The sequence below is a fragment of the Colletotrichum fioriniae genome, assembly GCF_027942845.1.
Source record: "Colletotrichum fioriniae strain IMI 355084 chromosome Unknown scaffold_15, whole genome shotgun sequence".
Lineage (NCBI taxonomy): Eukaryota > Fungi > Ascomycota > Sordariomycetes > Glomerellales > Glomerellaceae > Colletotrichum > Colletotrichum fioriniae.
Genome location: NW_027076851.1, coordinates 206,835 through 221,164, shown reverse-complemented (window position 1 = coordinate 221,164; position 14,330 = coordinate 206,835). Strand labels below are relative to the sequence as shown.

The 14,330-nt window shown below is 50.1% G+C and overlaps 4 protein-coding genes across 4 annotated transcripts; 2 read left to right on the top strand and 2 right to left on the bottom strand.

The window, feature by feature from the left end:
* Positions 1-1,768: 1,768 nt before the first annotated feature.
* On the bottom strand, positions 1,769-3,393 carry N0V96_010602 (uncharacterized protein; the record flags this gene model as incomplete). Its single annotated transcript, XM_053189352.1, has 5 exons — positions 1,769-2,108; positions 2,168-2,283; positions 2,335-2,398; positions 2,829-2,955; positions 3,018-3,393. The coding sequence occupies 5 exons, from the start codon at positions 3,391-3,393 to the stop codon at positions 1,769-1,771; spliced, it is 1,023 nt and encodes a 340-aa protein (XP_053053340.1).
* Positions 3,394-3,720: 327 nt separating this feature from the next.
* N0V96_010601 (uncharacterized protein) lies at positions 3,721-4,989 on the top strand (the record flags this gene model as incomplete). The annotated part of the gene is made up of 1 exon (XM_053189353.2): positions 3,721-4,989. One exon carries the CDS (start codon positions 3,721-3,723, stop codon positions 4,987-4,989), a length of 1,269 nt encoding a protein of 422 aa, XP_053053341.2.
* Positions 4,990-9,493: 4,504 nt separating this feature from the next.
* Positions 9,494-10,954, top strand: N0V96_010600 (uncharacterized protein; the record flags this gene model as incomplete). Its single annotated transcript, XM_065759003.1, has 4 exons — positions 9,494-9,550; positions 9,611-9,713; positions 9,802-10,745; positions 10,790-10,954. 4 exons carry the CDS (start codon positions 9,494-9,496, stop codon positions 10,952-10,954), a joined length of 1,269 nt encoding a protein of 422 aa, XP_065612313.1.
* Positions 10,955-13,318: 2,364 nt separating this feature from the next.
* N0V96_010599 (uncharacterized protein) lies at positions 13,319-14,158 on the bottom strand (the record flags this gene model as incomplete). The annotated part of the gene is made up of 1 exon (XM_053189356.1): positions 13,319-14,158. The coding sequence occupies one exon, from the start codon at positions 14,156-14,158 to the stop codon at positions 13,319-13,321; it is 840 nt and encodes a 279-aa protein (XP_053053344.1).
* Positions 14,159-14,330: the final 172 nt, after the last annotated feature.

The following is a 14,330-nucleotide window of genomic DNA, read 5'->3' as shown; positions in this document are numbered from 1 at the left end:
ACAAGTAAGTCCAAGGCATCGATCTACGGGAAAAGTATGATCTAGACATAAGCGAGATTGAATAAAACTGAGTGATCGCATTAAACCTGCGCAAGAGCTGAAGAATCAACTTGTCTACGCCTTGCAGGACTTGGCTAAAGCCCCCTCCTTGAGTCCTTGGTAGCGGTTATCACGGATAAGAGACTTTACCTGAGATACTGCAATAGCCAACGCTCCCACCGGCTATGTTGCATTCAACAGCTCGGAGGGACTGGAACAGAAAGCAATTGCAAAGTACCCCAGCCCCAGCAATGACCACCAGCTTGACGACGTGAGAGAGTTCCTGGGACACTACGTGGCGGGAAAACTCCGCTCATAAGACAGTAACCATGTTCCTCATTGCAACGAAATGCATGTGAAAAGCTTATTCGCGAAGGAGTTTACAAAGTGCGAGCGGTTTATCTGCCCTTGCTAGACCCCCATCATAGGTCTGTTGCATGCTATACCGACGGACCGACGTTGGTGTCTCAGTAGCATGGACCCGGTTGATTCGGCGTGGAGCAAGCAAACGGCACCAGAAAGCCTATTACATGGCTACAGTGGGGTAGTTAACACGAGACATATTGATCGAGCCAAAGGTCGCGCGGGGGTAGGGGGTTGGAGAAGGAGACCGTCGGCATAGCCCGCTCGATATTTTCTAGGCACAGAATTTCTCCACTCAGTGGGGGAGACGGATTCGAAGGACTCGGAAGTTGGGAAGGGGCTTCGGCATCGAAATCGGGCCCGAGGAGACATTTTACCCTGAGGTAGGGGAGCCGGGATTGAGACAGGACAGCTGGGCATTGGGATCCTAGTTTATCCTAGCTGATCAATGATGACCGAGTCATTTGCTTTCACGGCCGGCTTTGGTCACTAATAGCAGGAGAGAATCTTTCTAAGGGCCGAAGAAAGAATTATAAGGACAGGAGGAACAATAATGACAAGATAATCTGTTTATACAATGAATCTTAGTCCAAGATTGAGATCAGCCCTATTGACTAACTTCAGCCTGTCTACAAGCATCGCGGCTGCGTGTCTTTAACACAAATATGGAATCAAGCCCCTGGATCTGGAAGGGCCAGACTAATTACCCCACGCAAGAATCGCTGGTTGAAGATCTCAAGGTTTAGTCTTGCATGAATTGTGCTGAGATCAGCTTGACCCAGGATAGTATAGAACAAGTTATGAGGAACTTTCGGCAGAGCTTTTGTTTTGGGAAGGTCCAGTGCTTTGGCCTGATTTTGCAGCCAATAGGTCACCTTACATCTTGAACCTTGGATCAGCTAATAGAGTTACTGCGTCGACGGCGGGATAGTTGTCAATGATGCAGCCCGGAACTGTAGAATCAGCAGAGAAGGCAGACCTAGCACAATTCTCAGATCTAAACCGTCTACTTCGTCTGATTCTTTTCTAAGTTTCAAAATCCCGATGGAAGCCTCGGATCGAAAGAAGGAGAATAGATGAAATACTGCAAGCACTGGACGCTCATTTGGGTAGAAGATATCGGCAAAATTGCCGTTGGCTACAAGCTCATTCACACATTACCTTGCAACCTAAACTTACGAACACGGAGGTGAATTGATCAAGCTTATCTTGGCCACATCTTGTGCGGCAATTAAGCAGAATGTGGCCCGTAGAAACAGAAGGAAAAGCTGTACATAGACCAATTTATTCATCAGTCGTAGGCTAACATCGTTTAATAATAATCTATCTCATCTGAGCTATGAGGTTGTGTACCCATAAGTACCCCTTAGGCTAGCGAGCACTCCACCATGGTAGTGATTGTGCGGAACTGGAAGAACCGGCTTATTCTCAGACCTGCCTTCCCAAGGATGGACTCGAGCTCTGGCACTGATCTCTCCTTCCCGCCGAAAAAGAGCAAAGTGTTCCATGTCATCAAGTTGGCAAGATCCGGAAGCCTCGACTGGTTGCGAGGTGTCAGAGTAGACGGGGCCGCATCATGATTGCTGACGATGAATGGACTCGAGTTCCAGATCTCGTTGATCACCATCCGTGAGTCCGGAGTCTTTCTCATGGAGTTCGCAACTTTGGTAAGTATCTTGATAGCGTCTTCGTCATCATACTCGCGTCTAATAGCTGTCAATATGCGATAGCAGAACGGCTCATTCAGATTCCAGAAACTACTCACAGAACTCCTCTGAGGTACCATACGTCGCCCTCTGCTGCGTTGTCTTCGAAGTAATCCTGTACAACACATTCGACTTTCCCTTCGGCAGCTCTTGATGCAATATCCTCGGGCAGGTTCTGCTTGGGACGTCAGTATCGGCTAACGATTCTAAGTCACGCGCAACTCACGGTCTTCAAGCTCTCGATGGCGGGCTGAAGGTCCTGAAAGGTCCAATGAAGCTCCGGATTATGCCTAATTATGTCAAATCCGCTGTCACCTGGGCCGCATCCGACATCAACAACTCGAGCTTTGGGCCTCTCATGCCAGGGGTAGTCATTAAGGAGCGCTGGCCTCGTTGTTCTCTATAACAGACATATTGATAAGTCAGAGTCAGATGTAATGGCTTGCATACCGGGACACACTTACGTTGAGCCATGGTACAACACCCTTGATCACCTTAAGTGCAACCCCGGAGTTCTCGGGATGACCAATGTGTTCGAAGAATGTTTCGCCATTCTGTGCTACTGTAGAACAGAATGGAGCATCTGTGGCCAGATAAGAGTCTTTGGTCTTGGTGTCTGTCATATGAGACAGCAGACCTGCAGAGCTCCTTAGGCCCTCGTGCGCTCTTCGCTTGTTAGACCACTGACGATGGACACCCAGGACAGTGATTGGAGCTTACAAGAGGGACAAGAATTGAGCAGCACTGCCTTCCTTTTCGAGAGTCCTACTATGTCGGGTATTGCTGAAAACACCTGGCTGCTTTTCTTGGTAGATATACTCAGTAGCCAATGTCTTCAAGACCCTTCCTGGAATGATAGTTAGTGGACTTTGGACTTTAGAGGCGGCGTAGGACCGGCTGCTTATCTACCTAGTTTCTGCTCATTGACATTCAGCCGGCTAGCTAAATCTGCAAGCTTCGCATTGCCTCCAAGATCTTTGATTGCATCTGTAATACCAAGGGACACTGCTACATTAAGTGCACTCGTCCGTGCTGGCTGCAGGCCCATCTCAAGCAGCTTGATGTGGTTTGGTGTAACTGCTGCATCGAGAGCGCGAACGTCTACGCGGATCTTCTCAATGGCCTCAAATGCTTGCCAAGAGATTAGATGTTCAGGGTCGTCGAGCTTTGCAGAAGTTTCTGAGTCCCATACTTGGGGCTTTCCTAGGTCATGTTGTTGGACTTCATGTTCAAGAACGGCAATGTTGTCCCGCAAAGACTGGAGGAGGGTTTGGAGGAAGGACATGGTGAAGGTATGGGTCTTTCGACACCAGGTGAATCGATATATTTGAGATAGCAAGGGAAATCGAACGCACCTTCAACAGGCCGACGAGACCATCTGTTCATGTACCCAAAGCCCTCTTGCGCATGTGGAGGGGGCGATCCGATGCCTTGTGGGGTAGCCGGCCTACCCCACAAGGCATGTAAGTCAACGAGTTTGGATGGCTTGTTTGAAGATGGTTTAAAGCAACATCGAAAGACCACTCTGAAACTAGACTTGATGTTAGATTCCATCCCTTCTTTGCTTTGAAAACCTTTTGATCAATATCAAATTTTCCCAAAATCCTTCTTCATGTCTCAACCCCTGAAAGTCACGATAGTCGGCGCAGGCCTTGGAGGTCTGGCATGCGGCATCGCGTGCCGTCGTCAAGGCTATGATGTCTTGATAGTCGATCAACTGAAAGAATTCCTACGCCTTGGTGATAGTATCGGATTTGGTTCAAATTCGGCAAGGCTTCTTTACCGTTGGGGGGTCGGGTCCAGGATGGAACCAATTGCAAGTCAGAGTACTGAGATACGCATCTACAACTTCGATTCTTCCGACAAAGTCCTTGGTATCGACGACCAGATTAGCAAAGCCGTAGATAACTACGGATGCCGCCAAATCATAGGTCACAGAGGCGACTTCCACCTCATCATGAAGGACTTCGCTCTCGAACAGGGCGTCAAAATCCGGCTTGGCGAGCGAGTCGAAGTCTACGATCCCAGCAAACCCAGCATAACCCTATTGTCAGGGGAAGAAATCGAGTCTGATGTAGTCATCATCGCGGACGGCGTCAGAAGCAAAGGACGCACGACTGTGCTAGGTTATGAAGATAAACCTCAAGTAAGCGGATACGCCATCTACCGATCATTCATGAGCGGTGATCTCCTTCGCGATGACCCTTTGACCAGCAAATTCCTCAGCGACGGCGATACAATCCGATTGTTCCTGGCCAAGGACTCACATGGGTTCATTAGCACTCTGCAGGGTGGGAAAGAGATCAATGCGGTCTTGACTCACAAAGACGTTGGCGACGTCGCGGAGAGTTGGACTAAAGAGGCTAGTAAAGAGGATGTACTAGCATGTCTAGAAGGGTGGGATCCTGCTGTCAAAAGAGTGTGGGAGAAGATGGCTTCGGTCATTGACTGGAAGCTCGTCTACCGCCCTTGTCTCGACAAATGGGTCTCGGACTCCGGGTTGGTTACGTTGATGGGCGATGCTGCACACCCTTTTCTACCCACTTCGACTCAAGGTGCTAGCCAGGCAATCGAAGACGGAGCTACCATAGCCAAATGTCTCTCGAAATGTGCGGGCAATATTCCCCTGGCCTTGCATACCTACTTCGAAATCCGACACGACTACGTTGCTGAAGCACAGGCGACTGGGATCAAGCAGAGAGAAATATGGCACAACTTGCACGACGAGGACAGCAAAGCTTTCAAGGAGGAATTCGACATCAACTCAACCATGCAGCAGAATCTCTATCTTTGGAAGAATGATGCTGAAAAATTGGTCGATGAGAAGTGGGATGAGGTGTCGGAGATTGTCAAGCAGAGGCTTAGTGCTAGTAGTTGTTGACAGAGCGGACCAGGAATTACACGTACTTCTAAATAGTCGCCGCGAACAAGGCATTGCATCAATTATTTGAATCATACTAACTCGTGCTCTGATTATCCCATTCAAATATTAGTCGCGTCAAGATTGACTACTAAAAATGAGTAAAGATGGAGAAGAATCACTGTCAAACTCCTTGTCAACAGTCTCAAATTTCGACTTGACTCAGGTTGACTAGAGGAATTAGCGGTGACTGACTTCCGGCCAAACCGCGCAAACACAGTGCTGCAAAGCCAAGACATTAGCGACAAGTGCTTTCTTATGCATCGTGCAGTGCAAGAACAGCGGTCCTCAAGAAAGCGCCCCATCTACGGATACACCTGTTGAGTCAGGCCTGAATCAGCACCGCGTACCCCGGGTCCTAGCGTCACGGATCCCCGCAAACTCCATGTCCGTTCCTTCAATTGCCGAAGGCGACGAAGACACCTTCCATCTTTCCTGATTCGCCAGTATTATCCCTACTTACTTTTGCATCTCGGAGAAGGGATGACGACGACAGAAGAGACGGCACAGAAGCTGGTTTAGCGGATATGAGTCGACAACGAGACAGTACCCAGGCGTCTCCACGAGAGACGAAGAAGTCGGCCTTTAGGCGGACAGTAAGAAGCTGTGAGCACCCGTCCTCCTGTCATGGTGGTGACGTAAGAGCAATCTTCTGACACACTATGAAGCAAGCGAAGATGGCCAGGCACAGCCAGAGCGTCCACGTCCACATACTTGCACATACTGCCAGAAAACATTTATCAGGACTGAGCATCTGATACGGCACGTTGCATCACGTAAGATTCACTGGTCAACTCATCCATCGCGTCTTTCAGCTAATGAAAGAGACTAGATGAAAATCGAAAGCCATTCAAATGTCCGCCATGCGGTGCTAGTTTCGGCAGGACAGATGTCCTGCGTCGACATCAAAAGAAATGTCCAGGGAAACCTCCTCAAGGTTCACCGAGATTGCAACATGAAGAGAACGGCATTCGGGCCGCTGCAGAGCATGATTCTCAAAAGTCAGTAGATGATATCTTGATGTAAGTCAGGAAGTTGATTGAACTTTGAAGTCCTGGTCAAGAACACTTACATCGAACTCTCAGGTTGGAGGTCAACTGTCAGCCAGTTGATCAGGCTGAACAACAAAGAGAAGGTCTTAATGATGTGCAGAATTCTGGTGTCACTCAAAGTCAAACGGACGAGGTCAATACTATGAATCTGGCTGTTCCTCAGTCCGGTGGATCTAGTGATGATGCCGTTGTAGTTCGCCAATCAGGAGATGAAGATACCGCCGAATCCCAGTTGAGCTCGCCTCAATCGAACGCAGATCAGAGTGCTACGATAAGCAAGGCACATCTTGCTTCGGATCCCACCATCTCCGCTCAGCAAGCTAACGGAACAGGTCAACTCAACCAAACAACGGCGCTAGAGATCACCGAATCCACGACATCTGAGAACAATCCTGACTCAGGGGCACAGCATGTCAATATCCACGACTTTCTGATGCTCGGAGACTCTTTCATACCTGATATCAACCCTGCAGATTTCGACTTGAGGGGCGTCACAGACTTGCTGTTTGACTTCAATACCAACAGCATCATCTCACCCCCTTCTGGGGACACATGCATCCTCCTAGATCCAGGTCGACATGTAGCTCCAGTCTCATTATTCTTCGACGCTCCCGAAAGCCTACCTCAGTACCAACCTTCCTATGACACGCCTCATCTTTTCAGGTGCTCCGACGACGATGCCATTGCAGTCAACAACGCTTTCGCCAAAGCAAAGAGCACTACAGCGAAGAATTCAGACTCAGTCCATCTTAGTTGCAGTCAGATTTCACGTTGGATCAATGCGTATTTCGAACACTTTGACATACATACGCCCATAGTGCATCGACCGACGTTCATTCTTCCAGCTACTCCAGGTAAGCAACATACCCAGCAGACAGGATAGAGGCCTAGCTAACTGGTTATAACACTTCCTTGCAGCATCTTTACTTTTGGGTATGCTGGCCATCGGCGGCTGCATTGTATCAGAGCATGATACTGCCTCAAAGGCCTATGAAGCTTCCTGTCATCTCCTAGCCCAGGTGCGTAGCTTCAACAAACCTTTGCGTCTTTTTTCCCTCTATCTAAGGTACTGATTCTGCTTCCAGTACGAACAAGATCTCTTGCAAAGCTCTATCTCAGAGTTGTGGCCAATACAGACCGCCTTATTATGTATTCAATTTGGAGCATTCTCGGCCAACTCGAGGTATGTGAGACAGGCACAAAGGCAATTTTCGCTCGTGACAGATGTAAGTTAAGCATCTTGGATTCACTGGCTTGCAATACTCCCTCGGTCACTTTATACTGATACTTTTAAGTTACTCCGCGCAGTGGAAGTTCAAGTTCGCGGGGTCCAGTCAGCTCAGGACTCGGACTGGAAAGACTGGATTTTCATAGAGACGCTAAGTAGGTCAGTCAAAATCTGGTCCTACACTGAGGCAATAACGTATCTAACATACCTGCCTTTTCAAATGCAGGCTTGCAAGCTGGACCTGCATTTTGAACGCAGCAATATCGCTCCTCGACCCTGAATCAACATGCGTCGCTGCGCCCCAGGTCACAGCGGAAATGATAGTCCCCTCAAACAACAGCCTTTGGCGAGCACCGTCAGCCGAAGAATGGGCCCACAACAAGGAATGGCAGGCGTACAAGCCAGTCAATCTTGTCGAAACCTCGAGACGAGTCTTCACTGGCGAGTTCCCCGCGGTTAGCATAAGCTCATTCGGACTTCTCACGTTGATCGGGGCTCTCGTGGCGAATATTTGTGCTAGAGAACGGTACTCTCCTGAAATGGCCCCCATCCTTGATAATGAGTACTGTGCAAGGATGGAGAGGAGCCTTCACGCATGGGAAACTCTATGGCGTAGTCACCCTCATGCTGAAGGCACACAAGGCATGAGAAGCGATCCCTTGATGACGGAATGTCTATGCCTGCTCAGCTCTGCGTACCACCATCTCTATATGGGACAGGAGCTCCAGATCTTGAAGAGAATCGCGAAAGAACCTGAATGCCATCTGTCAATCCCCAATCTCCCAACTAACAAGAAGGTTCTATCTGTCATCAAGTACGCTGCGACTTCTTGGTTGGCGGATACCATGACAGGCATCGGCCATAGGCAGCGGAAGGCGGCATGCGAATTTGGTGGGCTTGGTCCGATGTCGGCATACGAGGCTGGTAAGCAATCACGTTCCAAACAGTCGTATCAAGAGTTAAATAGCTAACGGGTGACATGTTCGTCCCTTTCTGCTTAGCGCTGATTATTTCGTGGTGGCTGAGTCTTCGCCAAAGTCTCACATCACCACCTTCTGCCTCTGTCCTAGAGGGGGAGAAAGAAAGCTTGGAAGTCATCAACCACTTGTTTCAAGACATTTTGAAGGAACTAGATGAGCAGTGTATCTCGTTCGATGGAGATCATTCGGACCTAGCTTCCCGAGCCCTGTTCCACTACCAAGTGTTGTTGGGGCAGTGGGTGTGGCCTTGTGAGTACTTTTGTTTCCCCTGCTTTTTTCGCTTATCTGTTTGCTAAGCCACGCTCGACGCGTAGACACGAATGCCATGAACCACGCCCTGCAAGCCTTTGCATCTCGATTGTACCAGGGAGAAGTCCGCACTGACATCCCGCGTCACGACGGCACGGCTCTCACAAAAAGCTTGGCAATGGGGTAGCAGTCCAATTCGTGGAGTCGTGGAAAGACTATGATGTGGGGTGACGGATGCATCCGTAGTGAAAGGCACCTTGGACTGCGGATTGGCCCGCCCGACTGGTTCCTGAGCAAAAGTTCCCAACGCTTCCCACAACCATCAGAAACACCCTTGCTGAAACATGGCATAGAGTTCATGAAATAACATATCCGGCTCACAAGTAATTTGGATGGATCAAAAAACGGAAACAATGAACGAATCAGCATCTTTGCTAGTTTCTCCATTCACCTGAGTTAGTCCGTAAGCGCACCGTCGAACGAACCCTGGGTGGTGGAACACAAGGATCAAGCAACGGCTTCAGCTTGTCAGGGTGCGCTAAGGATTGAGTTCCCAGAACAAGCTTATTTCCGCAAAGGAAGTCATCACTCTTCGTATCTAGAAGGCTGAGTTGAGTGACGGAGAAGGCTGCCGAACAAAACATTCAGCTGGTCATGGGGAAACAATCGGATGATGTTGATCTCAACACGCCAGATTATCTCGTGGGCTGTGCTTCCGGCTTTCAAGATGTCAAATTTGGGGTTTGTCCAGCATTAAGCTCTTGCCTGTATTGTCCAATCTGTGTCTATATGAATTCTACGACTTCGAGTGTTCAAGTGTCCGATCTTCAAACGGACGAGTCTTGTATTCATATCAATATAGTATCGCATCTGTAATTTGATCCTCATACTTTGAACATCTCCATTATTCTACATCTTTACTCTCTGTTTGGAAGCAGCGACCCTCTGCATTCGCGATGGCATACCCTAAGAATGTTGGCATCAAAGCCATGGAAATCTACGTTCCTGCACAGGTCAGCATCTCTCTTCACAAGTTCTGTATCATCTGTCAGAGCTAATGCCGGTCATTTCAGTGCTTGGATCAGTCTCTCTTTGAACAGCACCAAGGCGTCTCAGCGGGTAAATACACCATTGGCCTGGGCCTCAAATACATGAACTTCTGCAACGACCGTGAGGGTAAGTCATCGCCCGTCCAGCGTATTCTCATTCTGGCCGGGGTTCTGGGTCTGGTTTCCACATCAGCGATGGCTACTGACCAGCTTAGATGCATCTTCCATGGCTCTCACTGCCATATCCTCGCTCATGCGAAAGTACAATATCGACCCCAACTCCATCGGCCGCCTCGAGGTTGGCACCGAGTCCTTGGTTGATAAAGCCAAGTCTGTCAAGACAGTGCTGACCCAGCTCTTCGAGCCTGCCGGGAACACTAGCCTGGAAGGTATCGACACCATCAACGCATGCTACGGCGGCACGAGCGCCTTGTTCAACGCCGTCAATTGGGTCGAATCTCGATCGTGGGATGGCCGAAACGCTATCGTTGTTGCGTCAGACATTGCCTTATATAACGAGCCCGCCTCTCGTCCCACGGGCGGAGCTGGTTGTGTTGTCATGCTCGTTGGTCCCAATGCGCTGCTTTCGATGGAGCCAGCGCTCAAGGGAACTTTCATGACCCATGCTTACGACTTCTACAAGCCTGATCTCAAGGCAGAGTTCCCTCTGGTAAATGGACACGAGTCGCTTCGGTCGTACATGTCGGCACTAGACGGTTGCTACCAACGTCTTCGCGAGAAGGTGGATGCAGCTAACCAACGGGCCAACGGACATGAGCAGAAGACTGACACCAACAATTTGCTGAACATATTTGACTACATGGCATTCCACACCCCCAATTGCAAGATTGTGAGCAAGTCGTATGGGCGACTGCTGTACAACGACTTCCGTATGGACAGCGACAAGAGCCGATGGGAGGCGGCGTTGACGGAAGAGCTCCGCGGTCTCAGTTACGAGGAGTCTCTGAAGAGCAAGGAACTTGAAAGGATATTTGTCGGCCAATCCAAAGATCTCTTCAAAGCGAGAGTTGAGCCATGCATTGCCGCTCCTACCTTATGCGGCAATATGTACACGGCGAGTCTCTATTGCTCTCTCATCAGCTTGATCAGCAACATCGATCTAAGAAACAGTGTCGGGAAGACTATCGGCATGTTCAGCGTAAGTCTTGTAATATTCATGTGCGAACAGTCTACTAATATGAGGCGCGGAATCAGTACGGCAGCGGTATTGCCAGCACTCTCTATGGGCTCAAGATTACTGGAGATCTCAGCGACATGGTCCAGGAAATTGACCTCATGAAGCGTCTCGAGCAACGTGAGATTTGCACACCCAAGCAGTATGAAGAAGTGAGAAAGATTTTCATCTAGGTCTTTTGCAAATTGTCACTGACCACCGATTCGCAGGCCTGTTCTCTCAGATTGAAGGCATATGGCGCCAAGGGTTATGAGCCTGCTGGAAGCATTGAAGCCATGGCTCCTGGAACGTACTACCTGGAGAGAATTGATGATGCTTACCGCAGGTTCTACGCTGTGAAGCCATGAACTCCCGTTCATATTGCCCTCAGCCCGGTTCCCAGAGCGTTCCCGATATGACATTAGCAGTACTTTCGTGTGTAAGAGGAGGTTTCTGCAGAGAACATCAATGCAGATAGAAATCCAATCATTTCATAAGGCCTTGATTTCTATCTTTTCTTCCTCGCCCGCTGCGACGTCATCGCCTTTCTTCCAACGATACTCCTTCTCAATGCCTAGTTCCCTCTGCGCTGTATCGCAGAGTTTTGCGTTCCCGCAGCCGCACACGGCCGGCTCCCTGATCCACCGATACGTGATACTCCACCGATCTCCCCTCTTCCGCACCGTTCCATCGGGTAATGTGTCCGTCTTCCGCTTCCTGATTCCGTGCTTCCAATGCAGTCTCGAGTCTCCCGACATCTGCAGCATGCTCCTCGGCGTAAGGTCTACTTCCACCATCGTTCCTTCCTCGCCTTCGTCTGGAGGTAAGGCGAACTGCATCATGACCGGCGATCCCAGAGATAGCGCATATAACTGATCATATGCGGAATGAGTATCGACATGGGGCGGGATACCGGCGCCGGGTGGGTAGTGTTGTAGGCAAACTTGGTCCGGTGGTCTGCCTTCGCGTATAGGAATTAACGGCTCCAGCCAGTCCGGAAAGGGGTTGAAAGGAATGTTGGGGTCCACGCCGAATGTTTTGTAGTCAAAGGTGTAGCCGTAGTGGAGAGACAGTCGCCCAGATCGATCTGGCCACGAGAGCTCGTTGCGAAAAATGTGTATTAGCTTTTCCTCATGCTCGGCTGTTATGAAGTCGTCCTGCCAGAAGATACCCGAGGGCTGAGTTGGTAGTTCATTCATTGCAAAGGTTTCAGCGCCATGCAGATTCGATCGTCGTGCCAGTGGTGATGAGTATAAGTCGTTGAATAATAATACTACTTTATGAGATGATGTTGAATCCAAATTTGACTCAGCGGCAAAAGTCGTTTGGTGTGGCACCACCACGGAAACAAAGTGGGGCACGTGCGGGAAACCGTAGCGGCTACGGATGGGAAAGAGAAGACTCATTCTAAGATCGTCCGCCATGGGGATCGCACTCATATTACTTAGAACAGCCCTGAGAAAAGTCTTAGAAGTGAGCTATATGCGAAATGGAGACTCGGGACCAATAAGATACTTCTCATAGAGTCTGTCAATGACACCGTGATGGAGGGGGTTACTACAGTCTGTGTCGCTTATCACTACCTCAGAATATGGAAGGAAGCTTTCATGGTCACAGCCCCTCCAGCCACCGTCGATAAGAGCTTCGACGTACGCAGCTGGATTCATTGGTAAGGAACGTGTTTTTTTCGATGTGCTGAAAGCTGCATGTGACTGCGATTATCATTGAAATTGAAAGGTGGGGTTGTTTTCTTCACTGCTGCGGACGGCGGGGTAGAGAGAATGGAATGTAAAGCACTCAAGAAGCATGCCGAATGTCGTGTAAATGTCAACATTGGGTCCATGGACTTGAGAGCTCTACTGGTATGAAAGGCTGCTTCCGGCTTGTCATTAGATGTGAATAACTCCCAGATAATTCCTCAGGCGATGATAACAGTGAATCAATCGGGTCGTACAGGCATTGCCGACGTCCCATGTCGTGGATGAAACGGTTCTGAAGCTTGATTCCCAGCTGTGCCTCGCTAGACACGGCAAGCCCACTGCTAATCAAATTTGAGACGAATGACGGGATGAACAATACACAAACGCAGAGCACGAATGGGGAGGCAAGCTTAAGTAGGTTTAAAGGATGAGTTTTTTGATGTCGCATTAAGCAGCAGACACTAGGTATATGTGTGGGTAGGTAGGGGGACTAGATTTATGTAACCGTTCTGTTGAACAAGGCGTCCCTTTAAACCAACCGTCTTGTTCGTTAACGCTTTTTCCCATATCCCGAGAAATCTGCACAAATGTCCAAAGCAGAAAAAACTGGAGGTGGGCACAAGAGGCAATGGCAAATTGGCCGCACCATCCAAAATATGTGCCCGAAAGAAAAGAGGTATCCCATGCGCCGTCAAGAAGCTCTGAAGATTAAGGAAAACATCCATTACTGGGCTTCGTCATCGTGGCGAGGTTTTTTGCGTGGGTTTGGTGCGAGATGACCCCCTTTCCCCGACGAAAAACTCACCCCAGGCAAGGGAAGAAGACTGGAACCAAACGGAAGAAAAGGATGAACCTTTCTTACGCGGAGAACTTGTCGCCGAGGGTGACGTCCAGGTGGCCCTTGTAGTAGCCCTTGCAGCCGACGCCATCCTCAGCCTCCATGCCGGGCATGTAGGCGCCCTCGTTGGTGCCGTCAGACTTGACCCAGGAGCAGGTCTTGCCGTTGGCGGCAACCTTCATGCCGAAGTAAGCCATGCTCTGGGAGCCGGCGACGAGGACGGAGGCGTCAGCGCCGGAGTTGCCGCCGTTGGGGGTGGAGCCCCAGTCGAACTCGAGCCAGGTACCGGCGAACTGGCCGATGGGGGTCTTGGGGACCGTGGCGCCGGAGCCGCAGGCACAGGAGCCCTGAGAGTCGGCGTCGAAGGCGACGTTCTTGGACTGACCCTCCTTGACAGTGAAGGTAATTGCGGCGAACCAGCAGCCGTCAATCAGGCCCTTGGGGCCGATCTTGTTGAAGCACGAGCAAGAGTAGTCGGCATCGCTCGCGGTGAAGGTGGTGGTGTAGTTGTAGAGGGAGACGCTGGCGTCGTTGATGATCTGCATGTTGCAGCCCCAGTCGTCCTCGCTGCCGGTGTTGCCAGAGTAGGCGATCTCGGCGATGGTAGCGCGCTTGCTCTTGGAGCCGCTGCAGAAGGGAGTGTAGACACCGCCGGTGGAACCAGCAGAGGTAGCGGCGGGCGCGGCAGAGGTGGAAGAGGGAGTCGTGGAGGGAAGGATGTTCTTGATGAAGGTCAGGTCGCGCTCCTCGACGGCGTCAGCGCTGCGGCGCTCGTGGAACTTCTGGTGGTTGTGGGCAGAAGGGTGGGCAGACACGCCGGCGAAGGCGGCCGCAAGGACGACGGCAGAGGTGAAGTGCATCTTGAACTATCGGAGATCGTGGAGAGATTCGTAAAACTCGTTGGTGGTTAAGAATGCTAAAAGTTCTGTTTATTTGCTAGACCCGTCCGGAAAAGAGTGACAGCGGGTTATCAAGATAACTCGCGGATTTGGACGATGGTTTGAAGAGAGAGTGATGGTGTCAAAAAAACCA